Source organism: Drosophila pseudoobscura, chromosome X (assembly GCF_009870125.1).
Source record: "Drosophila pseudoobscura strain MV-25-SWS-2005 chromosome X, UCI_Dpse_MV25, whole genome shotgun sequence".
NCBI lineage: Eukaryota > Metazoa > Arthropoda > Insecta > Diptera > Drosophilidae > Drosophila > Drosophila pseudoobscura.
This window is the reverse complement of record NC_046683.1, coordinates 13,469,271-13,491,601: the sequence shown is the minus strand read 5'-3', so window position 1 is coordinate 13,491,601 and position 22,331 is coordinate 13,469,271. Positions and strand designations below refer to the sequence as shown.

The window sequence follows — 22,331 nt, the reverse complement described above, 5'->3', positions numbered from 1 at the left end:
CATCAAAAGGTAAAAAGCTGGGCAAAAACAGCAGATGAGATGAGCCTTTGCCGCTGTCCTTTCTCTTTCTCCTGCCTTTCCTTTGGCTTTCCCTTCACTTCAGTCCTCTGGAGTGTGTGTGTGTGTGTGTGTGTCTGCTGGAGAATAGCCAAGGGCCAGCGTCCAGGATGCCAGGACGAATGCTGTGCGTTGATTTTTACTGTTATTACTCGGGGATAGAATGGGGTTTGGGCATATGTCTATGAATGCTGTGTCCATCCAGCGAGGACCATCTCCAGCTCCATCTCCATCTCGTATTTGTCTGGCCATTTGAGTTTTGTGTAAGCAGTTAATTGGATCAGGGGCTTGGTTGCTTCACCATCCACCCTAGGTCCTGGTCCTGGTCCTGGTCCAATCCTTGCTTCAATCCTCTCTGGTTCTGCTGGCAATCCTCTCGCTCTGGTTCTGGTTCTGGCTCTGTGCCCTTCCCCATGCCTCATCCAAGTGCCAAAGAAACGGCATAAGAGATTGTTGCATACTTCATGGCACTGGGAAATACATTTTTAATAAGCTGTGAATGCCATGCCCCTTCGAAAATGTCAAGCCAAAAGAAGAGAAAAAAAATCCAAATCACAAGAGGTATGCCTGTAAGGTGGACTTTCAACGGGGAGTGGCACGGGAGGGGGGGGTGGGCTCTGCCTGTGTGTTCGTGGAATCTATTAAATCAGTTTCTGTTGCAAATACATTTGTATATAAATACAGCCAGCGGACACATGTGCCACTCCCCCTAGTGGCAGATGCCTGTTTGCCTGCCTGCCTGCCTGCCTGCCTGCCTGCCTGCCTGCTGCACTTGCGCCTTTGCCCCACGACTGAGAATTCCTTTGAATTTGAATGTTCGAATAAGTAGTATTCCCTTTGGAGCTGTCAATATGGGAAATGGGGATTGCGGCATGGGGCAGCTGCTGCTCATGCGCAACAACAGCATCAACATACGATACCCAAACATACCCATGCTTTCTGCAACAATAGACATACACGAGAGTAGGTTGCAGTTGCAGTTGCAGGAAGGGTGCTGCCTGGGTCGCTCGAGGAGTTCTGGCCGGGCGGGAGAAAAGCCATTTGGATCTGTGGCCAAGAGTGTCGATGATTGCCCTTGAGTAGACTGAAAAGTTTACAAGTAGGAGGCACAGAAAACTTTGCATCCCACCCTCGCCAGTGCTGGCTTATGGTTAATGATATGTATGGCATATCGGACAAAGAAAAAACTAGCGGCAGCAGCAGCAGCAGCAGCTTGCCGACATAAATCAAAATGTGAGCAGTGGTAGAATGTGCCTCATCTCGTGCCACCGCCACCGCCACTCTGCCGCTAAAGAGGCTGCCCCCAAAGTGGTGAGGTGCTGGTGGTTGGCTTTCGGTTTTCGGGGGAGCCGCCACAGCCAAGTGCCGCTAAACGTAATGTAAATAAGCATTTAACAGCAACATCCACATCCACATCGACATCCATACAGGAATAGCCACATCCACTCGTACATCCAGGGGAACAGCAACAACCACATCCAAAGGCAATAAATGGCATTACAAACAACGGGCAAATAAATCGCATTGAAGCGCAAATGCGCCAAAGATGCAGCTCAGATGAAATACGTCGACGCCGCCAAACGTTGCTGCCGCGCTTAACATTTACAACATGCAACAGATTTATGCATGCAGCGGCAGCAGCGGCAGCAGCGGCAGCAGCACCAACAACAGCAACATGGTGTTGCCGCAGACATGTTGACTTATGCCGCAACAGCATAAACAGCAGCAGCATCAGCAGCAGCAGCTTCTTCCCAGACCTCCAGTCTCTGTGCCTCTCTTTTGCTGCACGCTTCAAAACACTTGGACATGCGATTCGAGATTCGCCAAGTGACGGCAACAACTAAAACTGCAACTGAAACAGCAACAACATGCCACAACTGCCATGGCCACGGCGGCTTCATCTCGCTTTTTATTATTGCCGCTACCGCTGCTGCACCTTGCCACCGCGCACCAGCCGCATCATCTGCTGCAACAGAAGCCCGAAGTTGCAATTGTGGGCGCCATAAAATGACCAGAAATGAAACACAACCAGCGCTTGGTGGACAGAAAGCAGAGTGAAGTCGAGTGGAGTGTGGAGTGTGGTGTGGGGGGAGTGGGGAGCGGGGTCTTGAGCCCCTGATGAAGTCGGGGATCTGCACTTAACAAATTGTCGGCTATACGGTTGACAGTAACTGGAAGGGCGACAAGGAACAACCATGTCGCTGACGGTGACGGGGACAGACGATGGTGTGGGGAGGGCTACCTACAAACCCATTTGGGGTCTCATTCCGCTTAATTTGCATATGGGATATGGGATTCGAGTTCCACTTTGGATTGGCTCTGCCTTCAACTGTTTGTATGAGATATAGGTTCTACTTTCACTTGGATTCGGAAAAGCATTCAAACCATTTCACTTGCATGAGTTTTTTTTCACTTTTGGAATGAAATATATGTACCTTTAAGCTCCTCTTGTATCATAAGATATGTCCTCCAAATTCCATTTTAATCATGAGATATGTCCCCAAATTGTACTTTCATATATATTATATTATATGAGAATAATATCCATGTAACGAAACTATCTAGATCTACGATCTTTACTGCTATGAAAATTATCAAAAAAGTTTCCTTGCTATAATATGTTCTCGAAAAGCCTTCTATTCGTTTGGCCGTGCATTCAAGCTTTTTTTGGATGGATCCCCAGCGCCCCATTTGCCACCTGCCTCTTCATCAGAGATAAACGAAGTTGCCATAAAATTTGCTCCCAATACACGTAATTATCGGCTAAAGCCCACCACTCCGCCTGCTCTGCACTGCTCGGCTCCTCTTCTCTGCTTTTTTTTTTTTTGGCCTGTCAGCGAGCAAATTTATCCAAAAATCCCAGAATGGGGGAAAAATACGAGTACGAGTCCGAGAGTTTATCGTAGATAGACAGAGAGAGAACGACAGGTAGAGGCAGCGGCAGCGGCAGCGGCAGAGCTGCCTGCCCCAGCGAAGAGTCGATGTTGCGCAACGACAACACGATGACGCCTCTCGGTCGGGGCAGTGCTTTGGGGCATAGGTGTGAAGTGCAATCAAAATGCACGAGAAGGTGCCACAAGGGGGGGAGGGGCCTGGTCTATGGGGGCATTGGGGCTCGGGGCAGGTGCCAAAGTTGTTTAATCACAAGACTTTAACACACAATTTGTGTTGTTCGGAATTGAGGGGAATCGAGGCTACATTTGGGTTGGGCCACTAGTGCCCTTCCCCATCTCCCTTCTGAGAGCCCCGCCCACACCCCACACCCCACACAGCACCTCCAGCCCCTCCAGCGCCTCCAGCACTTTACATATTCTCTCAAAGAGAAACAGAAACACAGAGTTTTTTAGTCAAATAAAAAGCTCATTAGGCGAGTTGACCAAATTGCAACATGTTTCCCTCTCTTGACTCTTTTTTTTTTGTTTTGTTTTGGGTGCAGAGCCTCGGGACAAATACAAATCCAAATATTAAACCCCTCAACGCCCATGCCCAGCCAAAAACAAACAGGGGGCTGGGGGAAAAATAAGATAAAATAAAATAAATGAAAAGCAAATTTCAAGTTGGAAAAGCCTCGAAAACCGAAAGACCCCCCCAAAAATCAAGCGAGAAACGTTAAAAGCAATTAAAATTGAAACTGTCGAATGATGCTCCACTGATGATAATGATGATAGAGGTGATACTGATGCGGATGATAGTCCCTCCAACAGATGATGATGATGTTGCACGAGGGAGTGCCCGGCTGAGTGGGGTGCAGGTGCAGGTCTGCCTCTGGGTCAGACAAATAATTAACTCGAAGCTGAGGTGAAAAAGTTACAGTGAAGCTCATTAGGCTAAGGTTGTGTTGGGAGAACTTTCACACATACAGAACGCGTGCGGGGGTGAGCTTTCAGCGATTGCATGGCTTGAGATCAGAGCTTTGGAGAGCTCACTAATACACCGATCGTTTTCTTGTGGGAGCTTTGTAGATGATTGTTCTTTGGGAAATCATCTCTACCTTTGAAGCTCCCTTCGTTATGGCCCAACCTGTCGCCATCTCCATCTCCATACCCCTCCAATCATTCAACTTAGTTTCCATTTAGTTTGTTTATTGCTTTGCCCAGCCAGCCATCCATCCATCCATCCATCCGTTCCACCCATCGATGTTATTTTGGGCATTTTTACTTTAATTAAATTTTACACAAATATTTTCTGTGCAAAAGTATTTTCCCAAATTGAAGTTCTATGCCGTTCAGTCCATGGCAATATCCAACCCTCTTCCAGCCGAATGCCGCGCGGGGGATGTTCGGCCTGGAGATGTCTGACAAATGGTCACCTGTTTGAAAGGTAAAGCCCCCCCTCTCCTGCCCAAAAGGGTTTCCATCGTCAGCCCCAGGGTGAGGCAGGCAGGGCGGTGGTGGTGGTGCCCAAAGGGCGGAGAGGACTATCTTGTCGGGATTTCTCGACAGGCGCCAAAAGACGACGAGATTAAGTCATCGAAGCGGCAACACGACCAAAGGGAAATCTGGAAGGAGAAAGTCAACAACAATAATCTTCCTTTCATTGTATCCCACTTATTGGGTGGGGGGGGAGATGGGGGTGAGTTTTGGGGTGTAGGATGTGGGTGGCACTCATCGTTTTCCTTTTTCAAAATATTTTCATTTGACAAATTTTTTGAGATTTTTTTTGTTGTTTTTTTTTGTGTTTTGGTGGTTGGTTCCCCCGGTTGATACCCGGCACTTCCGAGGGTCCCAGGGGTATGTTTTATGTAAAGATTTTCACCTCGAACTGCATGTTCGTATAAGTGTCAAGATTTCTGATCTTTGGAGACTTTGAAAGAAGAATCATTCATACCTTTGCGATGCAGAAAAATAAAACTATGAACTTTTAATAAATTAGGGTGTTCCATCATTGCAGTCAGAATAAGGGATATCCTTTATTCGGTATACCCATCATAGGTCTTTCCTTTTCGGAAAGTGGAGTGTTTTATTCTGCTGTTTATTGGCCCAGGGGCATCGCATTGCTTCCTCCCTTCATCCAGAGGCAGGGCTGTCTTTAATTTGTTTTCTTTCTTTTTTATTTGCGGATTCTATGTTGTGATGCTCGAGCACGTAATTATCCTTTTTTTTGTTGTTTGAAACGGAACGCTTACCCCTCGCTCACGAACCCCCTTAATTTTTCTGGCCTCTTGCATTCGCTTATTTACTTATTCATTTACTTTCGGCCTTACTTTACTTTCTTCCTGTTATTCACCCACACCACCCCACCACAGCCCACGCCCAGCCTTTTGGCCATTTCCCATTTTATGACATCTTGTTATTTTTATTGTTATTGAGTTGGCCTTTTGTTGCCTGCGACCCACTCCTCCCCGGTGTTCCAAACGACAGACGGTGTGTTCCAAGTCGTAGATTTTCCCCCATTGTTGAGTGAAGTGAAGGTTATTAATTTTGTTTATTTTTTTCTATTTTTTTTTTGTGGGCTTATTAGGCGGCATGTTACGATACACACGTTTCCCCCTTCCCCCTCCACCAAACCCATCCCCGTTCCGAGAACATTGACAACTTCATTTCGGTGGGAGAGAAATCTCTCACTCGAGAAACAAATAAAAAACGGATCAAATATCATAAGACCCGTGTCAAAAGAAACGGCCCTCCGTCGGTAATCTTCGGTTCTACAAGATCCAACGGCTTTGATTAGAAATCAAAGCCTTTTGCCGGAACCAACAATTTTCGCCGTAATCAAATGCAAATTATCAACAACAACAACAACGGCAACACTTTTTGATGTAAGGGGCGTGTCCGTGTCCCACCAGCAGCAACGCCAACAACACCAACAACACAACAAAAACAACATCATCCACAAAAGAAAAAGTTTCGATTCGGTTTTGTTTATTTGTATTTTATTTGATTTTATTTTTTCTTTTTCCATTTTCCTTTTTCTTGACCACAAAATTTATGTAGATTTGCCGTGGGTTGTTGTTCAGATTGAGATTGAGACATTTCCAAGTGCGACTTCTTGGCCATCGTCAATTAAAACGTATCGGCATGGACACCAGATATAGGGAGAGAGACAGAGAGAGAAGTGTGTGAGAGATATTACAAAGATGAAGTTGGTTTCGGGTGACTCGAATAGGGGATATCCCCTACCTACACTTTTTGGTAATTGATTTAGCATACCTTGGGATGTAAGAAGGTGGTATCCATCGCCCATCACATGGATACACCTTTTGGGTTTTGATTGGGAGTGGCTGTGGACCCAAACACTTTGTTAGTAAGAGATATTTGTGAAATAGATTTACTTATACTATAGCCTTCCATCTTATTGTTCAAATGATCCAACTTCTTTTGGTAGGGTATCCATAGGGCAGGGCTTAGCCGCTGGTCAGAAGAGCTGGCACGCCTATCGATTTCCATCGGTCGATCAAACACGCCAAAGCGCAATCAAAAAGCGTTTTTAATAATGCGCTAAGTGATTGTTAAGCGCGATTCGAGAGCGGAGAGCCCCGATGGCTTTTCCAATCTAACAGATACCCAAAGACTAGGGGGCTTTAATGAGTTTGCCGGTCGGACCACTGCTGGCAACCCACGCGACCTTCACGCGACACCAGCACCCGCACCAGCACCGGCACCCGCGCGCTCATCATGGAGCCTCGTGGAGGCTGGGGCACACTCTGCAGAGCCTATTAAAACTCAATTACATTTAATTAATCAAACCAGACGGAGGGGCTCCAGCACAGCAGCACTACAGCACAGTGATGCGAAGATTGTTGGAGGCTCCAGTGTCCGGGGACACCTCCGATGACGTTGCACAATCGGAAAGGCGCCGTTGCACGACCGGAATGGAGCGGTGGCAATGATGGAGCTGTTACTGGATGCCAGATGATGGAACTGGAACCCAATTGACATTGGCTTCATTAGCGATAGAGACAGAGGGACAGAGAGACAGAGAGACAGAGACAAACATCAAATTATCAGCTCAAACAAATTGAAGTGGCTCGAATGTATGCATAAACAAATCGGTCAAGTTCCGCCACACCACATCACAGATTCGAGGCGACAAATATTTCGAAATTGATTTCAGCCATTGGCATTCCACAGCTCCACAGATGCTGCCCGCCGGCCCGCCTGCCATCCTCCGCGAGGAAGTGAAAGGTGAAAAGATGACAGTCAGCATGATGGGAAAACGATGAGTCGAGCTGGCTGACTGACTGATGAATGAGTTTCGGTTGAGCTTTCAAGTGGATGAATGAATGAATCCGGTTCTACGGCTGTTCACAGCCAAGGCCCTCGTTATTGCTGTTGCACTTTCATAATCAGACAAAGGATTCCAGTCACCTTTCGATGGCTGACCTTCTCCCTCTGATACTTAGAATCTCCATCTTCATTCGGCCAAAAAGTCAAACGCCAAAACGACGCCTGCCCTCTAATGATACTTGTATACCTTCGCCCACGAAACAAGAGGAAAAATTACTTCATTAAAAGTTCAAAATGAAGAAGAAGTGTGCCCCGAAAAAGGTTGTAAGTACAGAGAAAGAACAGATAGGGGGCCAGAGAGGGGGGGAATGGAGAATGAATGGAGGTAAGGTGTCCAGCTGCTGTCCCGATAAGAAACTCATAATTGGTGTCATTAAAAAAGCCATTTCGGAAGTTGTTAATCTTCCGGAGACCTCGGGATGGGAATGGAACTCTGGCATGGGGATGGGTCTGCAGATGGGGCAACAATTATGCCAACTAGCGGGAGACAACGACAACGACAACGACAAAAAAAAAACCAACCAAGTCAGGCAAAAGATACATAAATATGTAATTTATTAAGAGGAGAAGATGAGCACAAAAGAAGGTAGCCCCCAAAAGAGAAACAGAAACAGAGAAGAAATCGTTTACAACAATGCCATGACTTTTCTTTATTGTTATCATTATTTAGCCAACTGATAAGACGGCAGGCAGCACAAGAGTAGGGGGTCCATGGAGTGGGCAATCGGACTGCCACTGCCACTGTGCCACTGCCACTGCCACTGTGCCACTGCCACTGCAGCAGGTCCCATTCCCCTAGCAGCGCGTTATTCATATATTCGCGCGTCCCTTTTATTTTTTTTAATTTTAGTATCTTTGGCGTCTTTTTCTTTTAATTATAAAGTGCGATAAATGCGACAACAACACAAATTGTGAAAGATAGTCAGCAGAGAAACAGAGACAGAGAGAAAACTAGGCAGAGAATGAAGTGGAGAAGATCGAAGACGGTATGCCCTTAAAAAACTAAACAGAGATGGAGGTGTAAAGGTGTACAAAATATCTGTAATAGAACCTAAGTTTAATGAAAATAGTTCCATACCTCCTCTGAATCAAAGTCTTTATAAAAACGTCTTACAAGGGCATTTGCTGTACATCTTTCCATAGTAAAATGATATCCCCACAAACGAAAGGCTTCTCTATAGAATTTCTGTTAAAGTCTATCACAGATCTTAACAACCCGATTCGTTTCCTAAACTAACATTCCTGAGAATCTCTCTGCCCTTGCTGCCTTTCCAAAATGTATTAAATATTTTCCGATCTTCCATCGAAGTGCAGCTTACGATCCAAACGACTTTAGCCAGTAAATTGGTGGCTCAAAAAGCTATTCCATTCATACTCTTTCCATTCTCAGCTACTTTAATGACATTTATTCCCCTTTGGCTTGACTGAGAGATGGGTATAGCCCTCCCAATGGCAGGGTATTAACCAAACAGAAGCAAAACAAAAGTCGTTAAGGGCCAGTGAGGGAGTTTTTTTCATCTGGTGTTTTTTTGTGGGTGTTTTTTTTTAGGGGCCGCCTGCTGACTGCTTTTGTGAGGAGTTGGCATTTAATAAACACTCCACACAGAAAGATAGGGACAGGACACCCAGGATGCCAGAGAAGAAGAAGGACTGGGCTCCGTCCTGGACTATCCTTTTCGCCCAGCAGTGTCCAATCCTCTAGGCCTCTGCTTTATGAAATTGCAAATGTGTCCCATAAAGTAAAATGGCACAAGATAGTAGGAGCGGAGCAAACAGGGGAGAACGAGTGACCACAGAACGACAACCAAGAGACAGCCAGTAAAGGGCGACAGATACCAGATACTACTCGCAGAGACACAGATACTTCCAGTGGCACATACATACGGACGGGTATGGCCAGCGTACATGGCCATCTTGTGTTGCGGCTTTGTCTTGGCCATAAATATTATCTGCACTTGTTGGCCCATAACTTTTCGGTTACCCAGCGTTTGCTCTTTTCTCTCGGCTTCGGCTTTGGACTCTGACACTGACTCGGATTCGTCTTTTTCTTTTACGACTACGGGGCTTGTGGTGTGGTGTTAATTTTTCCCTTCTGCAATTAAGTTTTCTTTCCGTTTTTGTTGCTGTAAGGGCAACCCTTGCCATCGTTTTTGGACCACAAAGAAAAGCTTAAGACACACACACAAATGTATAGATACTTTTGTCCACTGCCATTGTCTTAATATGCAAATTGCATTGTCTCAAAGTTCCATTCCCATTCCCCATTCCAAGACGCGACCAAAGGTTCAATTGGAGAGCAGATTGTGGATTCGATTGTGGTTCAGCTTCCGTTTATCTCTTTGACCTCGAGCGTTTCTGGAAAACAGCGAAATCCCCACAAATACTGTATAACAAACCTATATATATAAATATTAATAAAGATTCCATTGGCGGTGGCAGGGGGCTGGGAGGGCGGGTGAGGGAATCATGACCAGATCGGAGATCAGCGCGAGGGAAAAGTCTTTACTTATAATCATTGTTTGGGGGCTCATTGTGTGATTTGCCTCTCGTTGGCCTCGTTCATGTTACTTTCACGATTTGTCGTCTCGCCCGGTATCGCTGCATCTGTATCTGCATCTTCTAGGCCCCCTCCCCCCTCCCCCCCTCTCTCTCTCTGCTGTCCATTGACAATATACTTTATGCCACATTCAAGTGAATGGCAATGCCAAATGGAAGCTATCAGGTAACTGAATTGTCCAAGTACTTGCCTCGCGGTGCCTTGTCCTCCCCACTCGACTTGACTCTTGGCCCGAACTGAAGCAAAACAGCTAGGAAGTCAGGCATCACGGATAGGCATCTCCATCTCGCATCTCGCATCTCGCATCTGCGCACACACCGATTACAATGGCAAATGGCAAAGGAATCGCAAAGAGCAGCGCGATCAAGCATCGTGTGAGAAACTAATAATCCATAGCCACTCACAGAATGAAACATTTATCATCTGTAGAGGGTCACATGTATCTCTTAGCCTCAATTCTGCTTCTAAAGAATGAAAGAGTATACCAATCTTAGGAAAGAAGGAGATATGGGACTGCAGATGGGCTTAAAGAGGTGATTGGAGATCTGTCTGATGTGAGTTGTGGCAACAGGTTCATTAGAAAGAGCTACAGATGTGCGATACAGATCAGAAATGGGGTTAATTGAAGGTTAACCAAGGGTTGATGGGACACCATAGACGGTTAAGGAATATAGCTACTTACAATAGAAAACAAAATGGTGCAAAAAGAGTATTTAGTCTTTAAGAAAGGTATAAAAACAACTAAATATTTGGGTGAAAACAGCAGCTATATTGATTTCCAGACCTTCAAAAGACCTTCTTTCAGATAAACTCTCATTTGAAAGGGACTTTAAAATTATTCCTCCTTAAATCCCTATCCTTCCTCCCCTGTTCAATCCGTCGCTTAGCATCCACTTCCGGTTCCCCTTTGGCAGGACACAATTTATGTCGTTTTCCACTTTTATAGGCAAATCCTCAATGAAAATCGATTTATGTTGTCACTAATTGATTAGCCGCCCCTCACACACACACACCTGCCCCGTCGGACACTGCCCCTCCCTTCGTCTGGGTCTGTGTTGCACAGAAGATCATAATAGAACATTTCCATTCGTGCAACCGTGCATTCGTTTGCACACCTGTTAGGTGCCTCTTTTGGGTTTGGGTATTGGCTTCCAGCATATCCCCCGAAAAGAAAAAAGGCTTGAAAACTGCACTTCTGTCGGCCGGAATCTGAATACGAAAATGAATGTGAATGCGAATGTGAATGTGAATTTGAATGCATGGGCAGAACCGTCTGTCCAGGGACTACGAGGGACATCCAGGGACCAGAGACCAGGTCCCTTGTTCCGTCTCTCTTTGCCTGGAACAAATGTTAATAAATGCACAGAGGAGGCTGCACGAGGGATAAGACTGCATGTGTATATGTGGCACAGGGCCGTTCTCATACATAGTTTTGCATGCATTTTCCTTCCTTTCCATTGAATGGGCAAAAATGTGAAACATGGCCAGAGAGCCACAGAGCCAGAGGCAGGACAGAGCAGGGCAGGGCAGGGCCTGAGCAGCTGCCGCTTGGAAAACTCATTGAACAATTGACCAAATCGAAGCCTCAAACCCCGAAACAGAGACAATAAGTGCACAATGCACGGACCCTCTCCACCCAGAACCGGATTCCCTCTCAGATCTTTATGCTGAAATGTAGCAAAAACTCACAGAAAATACAGAAAATGAGAAAAGGAAAGATTAAAACCCATGAAAACGAAACTGAGGCGAACTGACTGTGGAACGAGGAGGAGACACGCCCATTCTGGGATAGTTTATCTCATCATGACCAATATCGGGTACCGTTTCCCATACCCCCCACCCCCGTAAAGCATTGTCATATATTCAGTTTTCATTGTCCGGCTGTCGGGCCTCTGGTGGCATCTCTTATTAATTTGCTTAAGTGCCATAAATGGCAACAAAACGGGCAAAGGGCAACGGGAAACGGGCAACGGACAACGGACAGGAGGTAGAGGAAGAAGGCTCTAAAAGTACAAAAGGATTTGAATTTCTGTACTTCCCAGCTGGAGATTTTACACGTACACCGATCCGAGCCGATCCCCCCGATCGCCCGATTCCCCGGAGGCCCTGACCATGACGAATTGCCAAAAACTACAATAAAAAACGAAACGCAACGCAACGAAAAGAAACTACTTAAAAAGTGAATTGTGAAATGGTATTCTGCGGAAATACTCTTACAAAATGTTGCACAATAAGTGACTGCCCCGAAGGCCGCAGGGAATGACAGTTGACTTTCACAGGTTGCAGGTTTTTCTCTGGGATCTTCGAAGATGATCTTTGGCATTACACAAAACATAATTAGTCTTTTGTCAGCTCAACCAAAAATATCGAAAAGATGTGGTCATGGGAGAAGTTCTTGGAAATTAGTTAAAGGAAAGGAGAGATTCGAGACTATAATATTTTATGGATATTTGAATATTTGGCAAAGGTAGAGGAGACCTTTACTTTCCTACTTTCTTTTATAGCTATATATTTGTATAACCGTCTAGAATTGATCCCTTATTTATCAAGAAGTCGAGTTAGGATTGAAAACGTATAAGCCTATATTCAATGGAAGACCTAATCAACTATAAAATTGAAATATAATTATATTATCCTCAACCTTAGACCATCTTTAAGCATATTTGCGATCCCATAACGATCTATGGTCTACGATCCTTAGTCGCAACAACCTCTGCCCCCGGTGAGGGCATCTCCTAGTGTCTTGGGACCCTCTTTTGAGTTACACGAGCTCTCTGCGACCTGCAACAAGTTGCAACAATCAGAGGGAAGAAAGAAAGAGAAGCAAAGAGCGAGAGGAGGAAAAAACGTATAAAAAAAGAATAGCTGGAAGATCTGCAAATAACTGCATGTGACATTGAAAATGCCGCCAGAGTTTGAATCGGAATGAAGTCCCCTCTCTGTCTGCCCCTCGGAGGCGCGTCTGATTTATGTTTGTGCCGCTGTGGCAGTGGCAGCCAGCAGCATCTTTGACCTTTCGGCCGCATCGCATCGCATTTCAGGTCCCCGTCCCGGTCCCGATCCCCGATCCCAGTCCCGGGCTCTGGCATTCGATTCTAGGGAATCTGTTCACCCATAAAAAGATAGACAATCTTTGGGATACACTGCGATTGCGATACGATTTTTAATTGACATTCACACGCGTCGGAGCAAAGGGAAAACACGAAGAGAAGAAGAAGTTGTCTTTCTGCTTAATTAAATGCAATCTGCAACTCTATTGAGGGAGCGGGACAAATGGACAAATCAGTAGCTGCATATTTTCGCGCATTTAAAAATCATTTATATGAATTAGCCCCTTGGCGGATGGTAATTAAGGCGTGGCCCCTTGGGCACAGAGTCCACCACACAAGCGCAGAGCCCACTCGAAAGATACGATACGAGTAAACAAACAAAATGCAAATGAAACAGAAAACAGACAACAGACAACAGAACAACGCAACAAATGCAAGTACAACTGCAACAGGGGCAAAAAAAAAAGACAGAAAAATGTTAAACAAAACATATTGCCGCAGTCGGGTGGGAGGCCATGTGCGGCAAGTGCTGGGCTGACATTTCAACACCACGATCCAGCAGCGGTATCAGAGGTACCACATACACAGCTGCCACACACATCCACATCCATACCCCCAAAAACAAAAAGAAATAATCATCGAAAATACATCCGAAATCCCAATCAAAACAAGAGGAAAAGTCTAGCCTTGGTGCGCCGAATCTTTTGATACCCTTGAGCATGATTTTGAAGTATCTGTTGATCCACTCATGCCTATGCCTGCTCTATAATGATAGACCGATCAGATATTCCATAGATGCACATTTTTTAGCTCGAAACTTAAGGAATATCCTGCACTCTTCTCTTATAAATAGCCAACTTCTCTAGAAAATCATAGTGGCCATTGCCAAAAAGGGTATAACAAAGATCAAAAACCTATCCACAGACCCGAGGTTGCCCCGAGGGTCGGACGAACACTTGAGTTGTTGTTGGTCGATCAGCGGGCGGGCGGCTACCGCAGCAGCGACCTTTCACATCACCTGCAAGCGTTGTTGATCTAGCTGCTCGATTGTTTATCTTATAGATACACCACACCCACACACACACACACACACACACACACAGAGCACCCACAAGATACACTCGAGCGCATGCACATGCACACGGGCGATATTTTCAACACCAGGCGGCCACACACTCAATTGAGATTTCTTTGTTTTCCACAAGGTGAAGTAACATCAACTAATTGATGGGCTCTACAAAGGATAGAGAAGCAGTAGGCAGTAGGTAGGGGGTAGGGGGTATTGCTATAGATAGAAGGAGATACCACACAGCCTAGAACGGAGCTTAGATACAAGATAAATCTGTGATTGAACTAGAAACGAGACACAATGGTCATTGATTAATGCTATTTTAAGAATAGCTAAGCCTATATAGAACCTATATCTCCCTCAGATATTCTTCAGATACTCGCACTAAACATTAGCCAAAAGTATGACACCATAAAGATCCAAGCTTATTGATTCTGTAAAGACCATCCTAAGAGTGTTCATAAATCTGTTGCCCTATTGCATTTTCCCATCAGACTCTTTTTCGGTATGTTTTCATTTCGGGACCACTTTTCTCTCTCGGTTTGTGTGTGTGTGTTTTCCAAGCGACTTAATTAGGAAACTTTTGGTGCGTTTTATTTATGTGTCTTAACGAGTCGTTTATTCAACGCACCCTCTCAGGGCAGGGCCTCCTATCCGCTGAACCAACATCAAATCGAAGGCTGAGCACACAAACATTTTGAAAATTTGTTTATTGTTTTTCTTCGGGGTCCTCCGCACTAATTTGGGAAAAAGAAACGAAAAGCGAAGAACTGAAATCGGAATTGGTATGCGGTATTCGGTATTCGATATTCGAATATTTAAAAAGGAGGAGAAAAAGAGAGAGGAGAATTGAAATAATTGTGTGCCTTGATTTAAATAAAATAACAAACAGACGAAACATTTTCCTAGAAAACTAAACATAAATTCTTCTCCATCGACTGACTGACGGTATGTGTGGGCCAAAGTGAAGCCATGAACATGGGTTCTTTATTAGCGGCAGGATATCGATGGAAGAACATCTAAGCATCCTACATAGAGACGAGTATGTATGCATGCATGTCTGCAAGTATGCATCTATATCTACTGTATATGTTAATTCGGTTCTACGTTAATTAGAGAACAAGTTGGACTCTTCTTTGGCTCCACCGCCTCCTCGAGTGCCTGCTCCCTGATCTAAAAAAACTTATTTTTAAGCAGACATTTTGTTGTTGTCGGATGTGCTGTTTTTTCGGTATTTCTTCGCTTTATTTTTTATTGTATTTATTTATTGTGCCGCTGGCAGCAAACAATTTGTAATCGTTGTTGTTGCCGCCGCCCGTTGACAAGGAAAATGTTGCAGCTGCGGCACGCGGCCAGAGACACGCAAAAAGAAAAATAACAGCGTTGCAGTCGCCTTAATTGCAGTCCAAAAGGAAGCGCCAAAAGAAAAATGTTTTTCAGTTTTCCCCAAAAAAATAGAAAAAAAACCTCCCGGAGGGTGGGTCTCCGTCTGCGTCGGGAAGCAAGGGGCATGCAACAAACGGAATGGATTAGACGGGGGGGCGCGTGGGCTGTTAAACACACCATACTTTAATCCATTACTTGTGTTCTACTGTTTCTATTTAAATGGAACATTCGGGGGTTGCTCATAGAGTTTAGAAGTCTCTTTTTTTGGTCATCACATAGTCGATAGACTATGCATTGAAGATGGTTTGACAAGTCTCATCTTTAATTTTACTGGATCTACTTCCTCTAGATCCCAAGTCGACATAGTTGGGCGTAGGTTAGGAATTGTTGCAGTGCAGCGATTACTCTGAAACTCGAATGATACATAGAAGATAGTGTGACTAGATGTTAGTCCAACTTTCATAGCTGTATTTTTGTTAGATCCTAAGTTCATATAGTTGGTCGACCATAACCAAAATTTTAGTGAAATAGATACAAAAAACCACTACAAATCTATAGAAGATGGTATGAGAAGTCTTTCCTCCAACTTTCATGGCTGTATGTCCTCTGGATCTCGAGTTGATATAGTTGGGGATCTTTAACTAATGTCTCACTGAAGCGATTAAGAAGAAACATTAATGGTACATAGAATATAGTACGAGTATTCATTCTTACAATCTCCCTGGCTGTATTTCTGAAAACGAAACAATTGTCACTCTATTAAAAAGTGGAGTTCCCCCGTTCTTTCGAAATGATTTCATGCTGAGGCGAAATGATGTTATTATCATCATCATCGGAGTAGGTGACAGACACCATGTGCTTCGGGGTGCAAAACTTTACAAGTTAATTGCTCCGTCAGGCCGAAAGAGCTTATTAGATACAGGCGGAACCCCGAGACACGCCAGAGAGACAGACAAAGAGGGGGGAGAGGTGCTGCCCAGGGGCTGATCTAATGCCTGTTTGGATGTTAGATGTTAGATGTGGGATTGTTGAACGTTTGGCTGTGCGCTCTGTGGATGGATGAGGATGAGGAGGAGGATTTCTGGGTATCGTGAGCGCTTCCAGCGAAGAAAGTGCGAACAATTTATGAAAGTTGGCTGCTGTTTACGAGTGTGTATTTTGTGGGGCATTTACGATGAAAATGTTTATAAATACTAGCCGATTGGGAGAGCAATAGTTCAAAGAGTGTGGCAGGTTCCTCAGCTCCGAGCAAATGGAACACTCAAAAGATCAGACAGAGAAATTGATGACATAATGATTCGAGTGAATCAGCTGCATTACCCCAACAGAAACAGAGATTGGGCTTTGTTCTCGTCTGAACGAAATCAGAAATATTAATTACCACGAAATGCGCGTAAACAGCGATACATTCTTTCAACCACTTTTGATAAATCGCAGAGCCACAGAGCCACAGAGCCACAGAGTCACACACACGATGCACGATGCCGACACATGCCAGAGCCCCAGAACATTGCCACAAACACCAAAACAATTTTGCGATGAAATTGTCAAATTGCAGTGGAAAAACGCAAGAGCCCAGTCCAGCCAGCAGGCAGCCCCACCGCAACCGCAATCGCACCACCGACAAATGCAACAGCAACAGCAATTGAAGCCCCAGTCCCCCCCAGTCCTCCCTCGCCTATACACTCGTGTATAGTACTAGTCGTACGGACAGCACGAATTCAATTCACAATTTTCGGGTAACTGAAAATCACTGCGAGGCGAACGCAATCAATCATAAAACGATGAAATGTCGACCGACCAGGCGGCGGCGGCGGCGAGCAGAGGAGGAAAATTGAAAACGCTCTGGCAGGACATGGACAAGGAAAAGCCCAAACACAGCTCCCCCCAACCCCAACCCCACGACAAAGCAGTGAAAAAAACACACAAGGAAGAGAAGTGGGTCTCGAAGGCCGACTACGGAAACACCCTAAGAGATTACAGGTCGAGATCATTTCTAGAGACATGTGGCAGCTAGGGAGCTCGTACATTCAAGGAGCTTCCCTGCTTCCCTGCCTGCTCATTGCACCCTCTTTAAGGAAGGGTATCTACGAACACATCAATGGCGTAGAGCAAAGTCAAAAGCGTAACGTTGGATTGGCTTTTGGTGCGGGTTTTTTCTTTTTGGTTAGGGTTTTTCTGTATCATTTGGTTTTTTTGTTGGATTTTTTTGGCCGTGGTCAAAGCGAACGAACGCTTTCCGACAATTTATCAATGGCTCTGACTGCTGCTGGAGCTCCTGCCTTTGAAGCTGAAGCCGAAGCCGAATGCTGATGCTGATGCTGATGCTGGGAGCTTAGCCGAATCTGCTCCTGGCCAAGCGGCAAATCCCCCCCATCAACACCCAAAAAATGTTCACTCTCTCTCACTCTCGTTCTCTCTTTGTGGCAGTTAATTAGAGATGCCAAACCGACAAAAATCCGTTCCGTTCCGTTGTGCGTGTTCGTGTGTTGCAAAGATATCAAAGAGTTTCCATTTCCATTCATAACTTGCAACAGTTGCACTGTGTCAACAACAGACGGAAATATACGTCTGCCATACGAATATGTATTCGTAAGATACGCATAGAGCAGGCCAAGGGATCTCGTAGGTATCTGCATTGAAAACCCATGCAAAAGGAAGAAATCATTGAGTATTTGATAGAAGAGGCTTATTAGCTGCAGGAAAACCGAATTGATGGAAGATTGTTGTAATTCTCAATAAAAGAAGGGAAGGGAACTCTAGATTAAAGGAGTTTTTTCCTTCTAGTAATCACTTTCTTTTGATAGTTTTCGATCCTTTTACTGCCATCTGATTTAAAGACCTATCTAAGGTCTAAAACCTTTCCGCAGACTTCTACAAAGTCTACATAGACTTTCAATAGTTTTAAATTGCCTTTAATTTACCCCCAAAGTATGATCCATCATCGAAGATCTCTCATCACCCAATCTTTATCTCTCTGCTGGCCATTATCAAGGATACCACGATTTCCTGTTGGGGGAACTTTCCCTGGCCGCTGACTATTTGTTTAAGATTTCGAATGAACCACAACAGATTTAAACAGAGGCCCCACAAATGTCGTTTTTATGGGAAACTCTCCCTCTCCCTATCCCTGCCCCAAAGATCCAGCGCCATGAGACAAAGATACTGAGACGATTTCATTGTCTTTTCCCATACCAAAAATCGATGTTTGAGTGTCGGGGCATTCGTTGAACGAGTATTCGTGGAGAGAGAGTGTGAGTGGGGAGTGTTTTATCAAATTTGAACTTAATTACTGGACTCACCTTTCTCGGATAACACACGGGAACGAACGGCAGCGGCAGCTTGGGTTCCGTCCGGCTAATGAACAGTTTTATGCATCGCTTTAAGTCGCATTTGATTGAGCTCTCGATGGGCATTTTGTAATCGTCGAAGTGAAATTTACATGGCCCCAAAACCCCGTACCGAACCGAGCCGAGCCAACCGAAAATCTCCCATAAATCAAGTTGCATTCGCAGGTCGTAAGTGTGTCATTAAAATTAATTATCTAGCATTTTTAACACCGAGCTGGGATTCAGAGCCGTACCCTTTTCGGATGGATACTCGGAAGATTTTGAATGGAAGATGGGCGGGCAATTAGCCACACGCCGTGCTTTCGGAGCTCTGCTTTTTCTAAATATTTGCTTAGCTTTTGTTGACGATTCTACGATGTACAAAATGTGGAGACGAACGGCATTGCAACTGCGACTGCGACAGTCCCTGACTTTGTTCAAATATTTGCGCTGACATAACTTTGTCTGCGGCTGGCATGCGCCATCTGGGTGATGGGAGAGGGAGGACGGCGACGGCGACGGCGACGGCGACAAGCAGTTAGGGCCTTCAAAAAGGGACTGTGGAGAGTCGCTTTGTCTGCCGATTGCCCCCGGAGCAATGTGTGAAAGATAATTATAACATGTGTGCTCAGCATTGGATTCTACTGAGCTCCGAGTTCTGTTCGGTTGACACAACTGTCGAATGCAGGGAGACGTAGACAGACAGACAGACATTCGTTGGTTCAAGTTTTTGTCTAGCCGCAAGCTGCAGCAAGCAGTCATCGTGGCCTTTGCCATTGACAGCTCTGCTGTGTCTCTGTCCCCATCGAAAGATGCCAACTCAGCAGCAAAACGCCATGGCAGTAGCCCCACAACCATCTACCGTCTACCATCTTCTGTGTAGGAGCCACGAGCGAACGGCAGTAACCGCAGCAGTCGCCGTCGAATGTCAATAGCAAAACTGTTTGCCAAAAGCATAGCAAGCAGCAGGCAACAAAGAACAAGCAAGGCCCAATACCACAACGAACGAGTGACCGGCAGGGATATGCCGTGGAATGAATAGTAGTTCAAGTAGCAGAAGATCTATTGGGTAGTGCCCTAAAACTATGATTTGTAGCCTACGATTTGTATCATATCAAAGTGTAATCTACTCTAAGCCATGTTTCTTGAAAGGGTATCTAAAGCAGTAAAGAAATGAAATACCCTAGAGGTTCTACTCGAAGATACATCGACTGCGAAACAAATAAGAGTAAGAAGCGTCCCAGACCAACAGAGAAAGCAAGGAAAGTGAATAAGAAATGAGAAAAAGTTGAAGTAGAACTAAAAGGCATTCCCTTTTGGAAGCAAACTTTAAAGTAGTGAACCCATACACATCCCCTTTCGTAGCAACCGGGCATACCCCTTATCAAAACAGGGTACAGGGCCCCGCCTTGAGTTCCAGTCGCTGATTCCTAAGTAAGTAATTCAAAACAAATCGTCGCATAAATTATCCAACTTAAGCCAACCAGTCCCCAAATCCCCAGTCCCCAGTCCACAGTCCCCAGTCCCATTCTGAGACCCATCTCCAATCATTCACTCCCCCGTTTTGCGTGCCATTTATTTCCATTTATCGCATTGGCCGACGGATGGCCAGTGATAAAGACATTGAAAATAGACAGTTAACGGCTCGGAATATCTCCCCCCCCCCCCTCAGATGTATCGTTCACTGAAGTTTCCCTTTTCCTTTCCCTCTTTTTCCAGTGTGCAACTGCAACAACCATGCGCGACAGTGCCGCTTCAATATGGAAATCTTTCGCGCCTCCCAGGGCGTCTCCGGTGGCGTATGCCAGAACTGTCGGCACTCGACCATGGGACGGAATTGCCACCTGTGCAAAGAGGGCTATTACAGGGACCCCACCAAGCCGCTCCATCACCGCAAGGTGTGCAAAGGTAAGTGTTGCCTCATATTTGTGTTTGTAGCAAAACACAGCACAATCTTTACGTAATTCCCCCAAGAACTGATTGCCAAATCACTGGCATTCCTCTGTCCCGAGATTAATGCACAATTTACAATAATTAGCTACCGGAAAACAAAGTCAAAGCTGGCCAGAGGGGGGGCCAACCCTTTGCCGTCCCCAGGCGACCTTCGAGTGTGTGTGTGTGTGTGTGTTCGGAGTGTGTTTTGTGGGTATCGTAATTTATGAGCACGATAAATTCACGCGTTTCAATCGAAAAACAACGCAAAATGAAACACAGCCACGGGGTGGCAGAAGAACATGAACAAAAGTTGGAGAGGCTATCAGGGCTATGGGGATACCCTGTAAAAGGAATATACAAAAATATAAAATACCTCAAGCGATACATATGTGCAGAGGTTAACAAAAAGAAAATACGTGGTCCGATTACTATGAAAATGGATACATAAGTACACAGAGGTTATACAAATTTGTGCTATAAAAGGTTTGAATATATCATACCAACTGTAAGGAATACACAGAGTGCTTGGTCTTTCCAATGGTTATGGCAGATAAGTCTATCCTTAAACTTTGAGTACCATATCTTGGGAATTTTGAAAAGTATTGCTATTCCTTTCAGGAATAAACACCCGTACCACCTTTCGCAATCCAACATATTTGGGGGCTTCAAACACCCCCCATATGATGTCCATGGCTACAGACTCTTGCGTAGAACCATCACCAGCGGAAGGCACCCACAGAATACGAATTTATGAGCCTGCAATCATTTTTCATTGGCAAACAATCAAACAAATCAGGTGGGCCACAAAGCCACGAGACCGCTCCGCTATTTATAGGTTTCCTTCTAGAACCCGCTGGGACTTTGCATTCGAAAAATATATAGCTAATTGCAAAATCGAGGAATCGTAAACAAAAAACAAAAAACCATAAAAGCTTCAGAGGCAAAACTGAAATTAAAGAGTACGAAAAGAGTGGGGAGTGTGGAGGGTGTCGGGAATTGGGAGTTGGGAGTCTCTGGATGTCGTTTGTCATGGGGATGTCAGAAATTTTGTCGAACCGCTTTGGGGGTGGCTGACTAAGCATCATAATTCTCATCCGCATAGCCGTTAAATCCAAATCAAATTCTTATCGATTTTTAATTAATTATCCGCCAAAGTCAGAGCCGAACCACATCGTAAATAAGTGCACCGCCAGCATCAGCAATCGCCCACACACCGGATCCGGATTCGAGTTCGGATTCAGAGTCCGATTCAGATCAGAGACAAAAGGCGCCGCTGTGACAATTTTTAAGTTTAATCGCCTTCATCGTTGTCGTCTCTCCCTCCTGCCCTTTTTTTTGGTGCCTTCTGCGAGCGGCCAATAAAAAATTTATTCATTTTAATTTTGAGAAGCGTGCAATTTGTTAAGAAACATTTTTACATTCTCGCCTTACAGTTGCCTCCGTTCCATTGTTTTTGGTTGCTTTGGTTTCGGCTTCGGCTTCTCCTTCTCTTTCTCTTGTTGTCAAAATGTTTTACGTCATGTTTTGCCATTTGCCAAATGTTGCAGTCCCCATCTCCCCTCCAGTCCCCTCCAGTCCCCGCCCCTGACTGTCTGAACTTTCAATTAGTCAACCGAAATTGTTGTGGAAAGTCTTTTGGCAAGTAAGGCAGGAGCCACAGCCATGTCTTCCAGCTGATGCAGAATCTGTCAGAGGACAGGACTTTGACGTCGAGAATGCTTT

The 22,331-nt window shown here is 45.1% G+C and overlaps 2 protein-coding genes across 3 annotated transcripts in view; one reads left to right on the top strand and one right to left on the bottom strand.

The window, feature by feature from the left end:
- The window catches only part of NetA (Netrin-A), a 44,289-nt gene that overhangs the window by 7,727 nt on the left and 14,231 nt on the right, over positions 1-22,331 (top strand). For both annotated transcript variants that reach the window (XM_033381537.1, XM_033381538.1), the window contains exon 2: positions 20,394-20,582. In XM_033381537.1, coding sequence (XP_033237428.1) covers positions 20,394-20,582 — 189 coding nt within the window. The remainder of the gene's footprint in view (positions 1-20,393; positions 20,583-22,331) is intronic.
- nmdyn-D6 (nucleoside diphosphate kinase 6) overlaps positions 4,264-22,331 on the bottom strand; it is a 57,598-nt gene continuing 39,530 nt past the window's right edge. Inside the window, exon 2 of the mRNA XM_033381539.1 lies at positions 4,264-4,555. Coding sequence (XP_033237430.1) covers positions 4,519-4,555 — 37 coding nt within the window. The 3' untranslated portion in view covers positions 4,264-4,518. The remainder of the gene's footprint in view (positions 4,556-22,331) is intronic.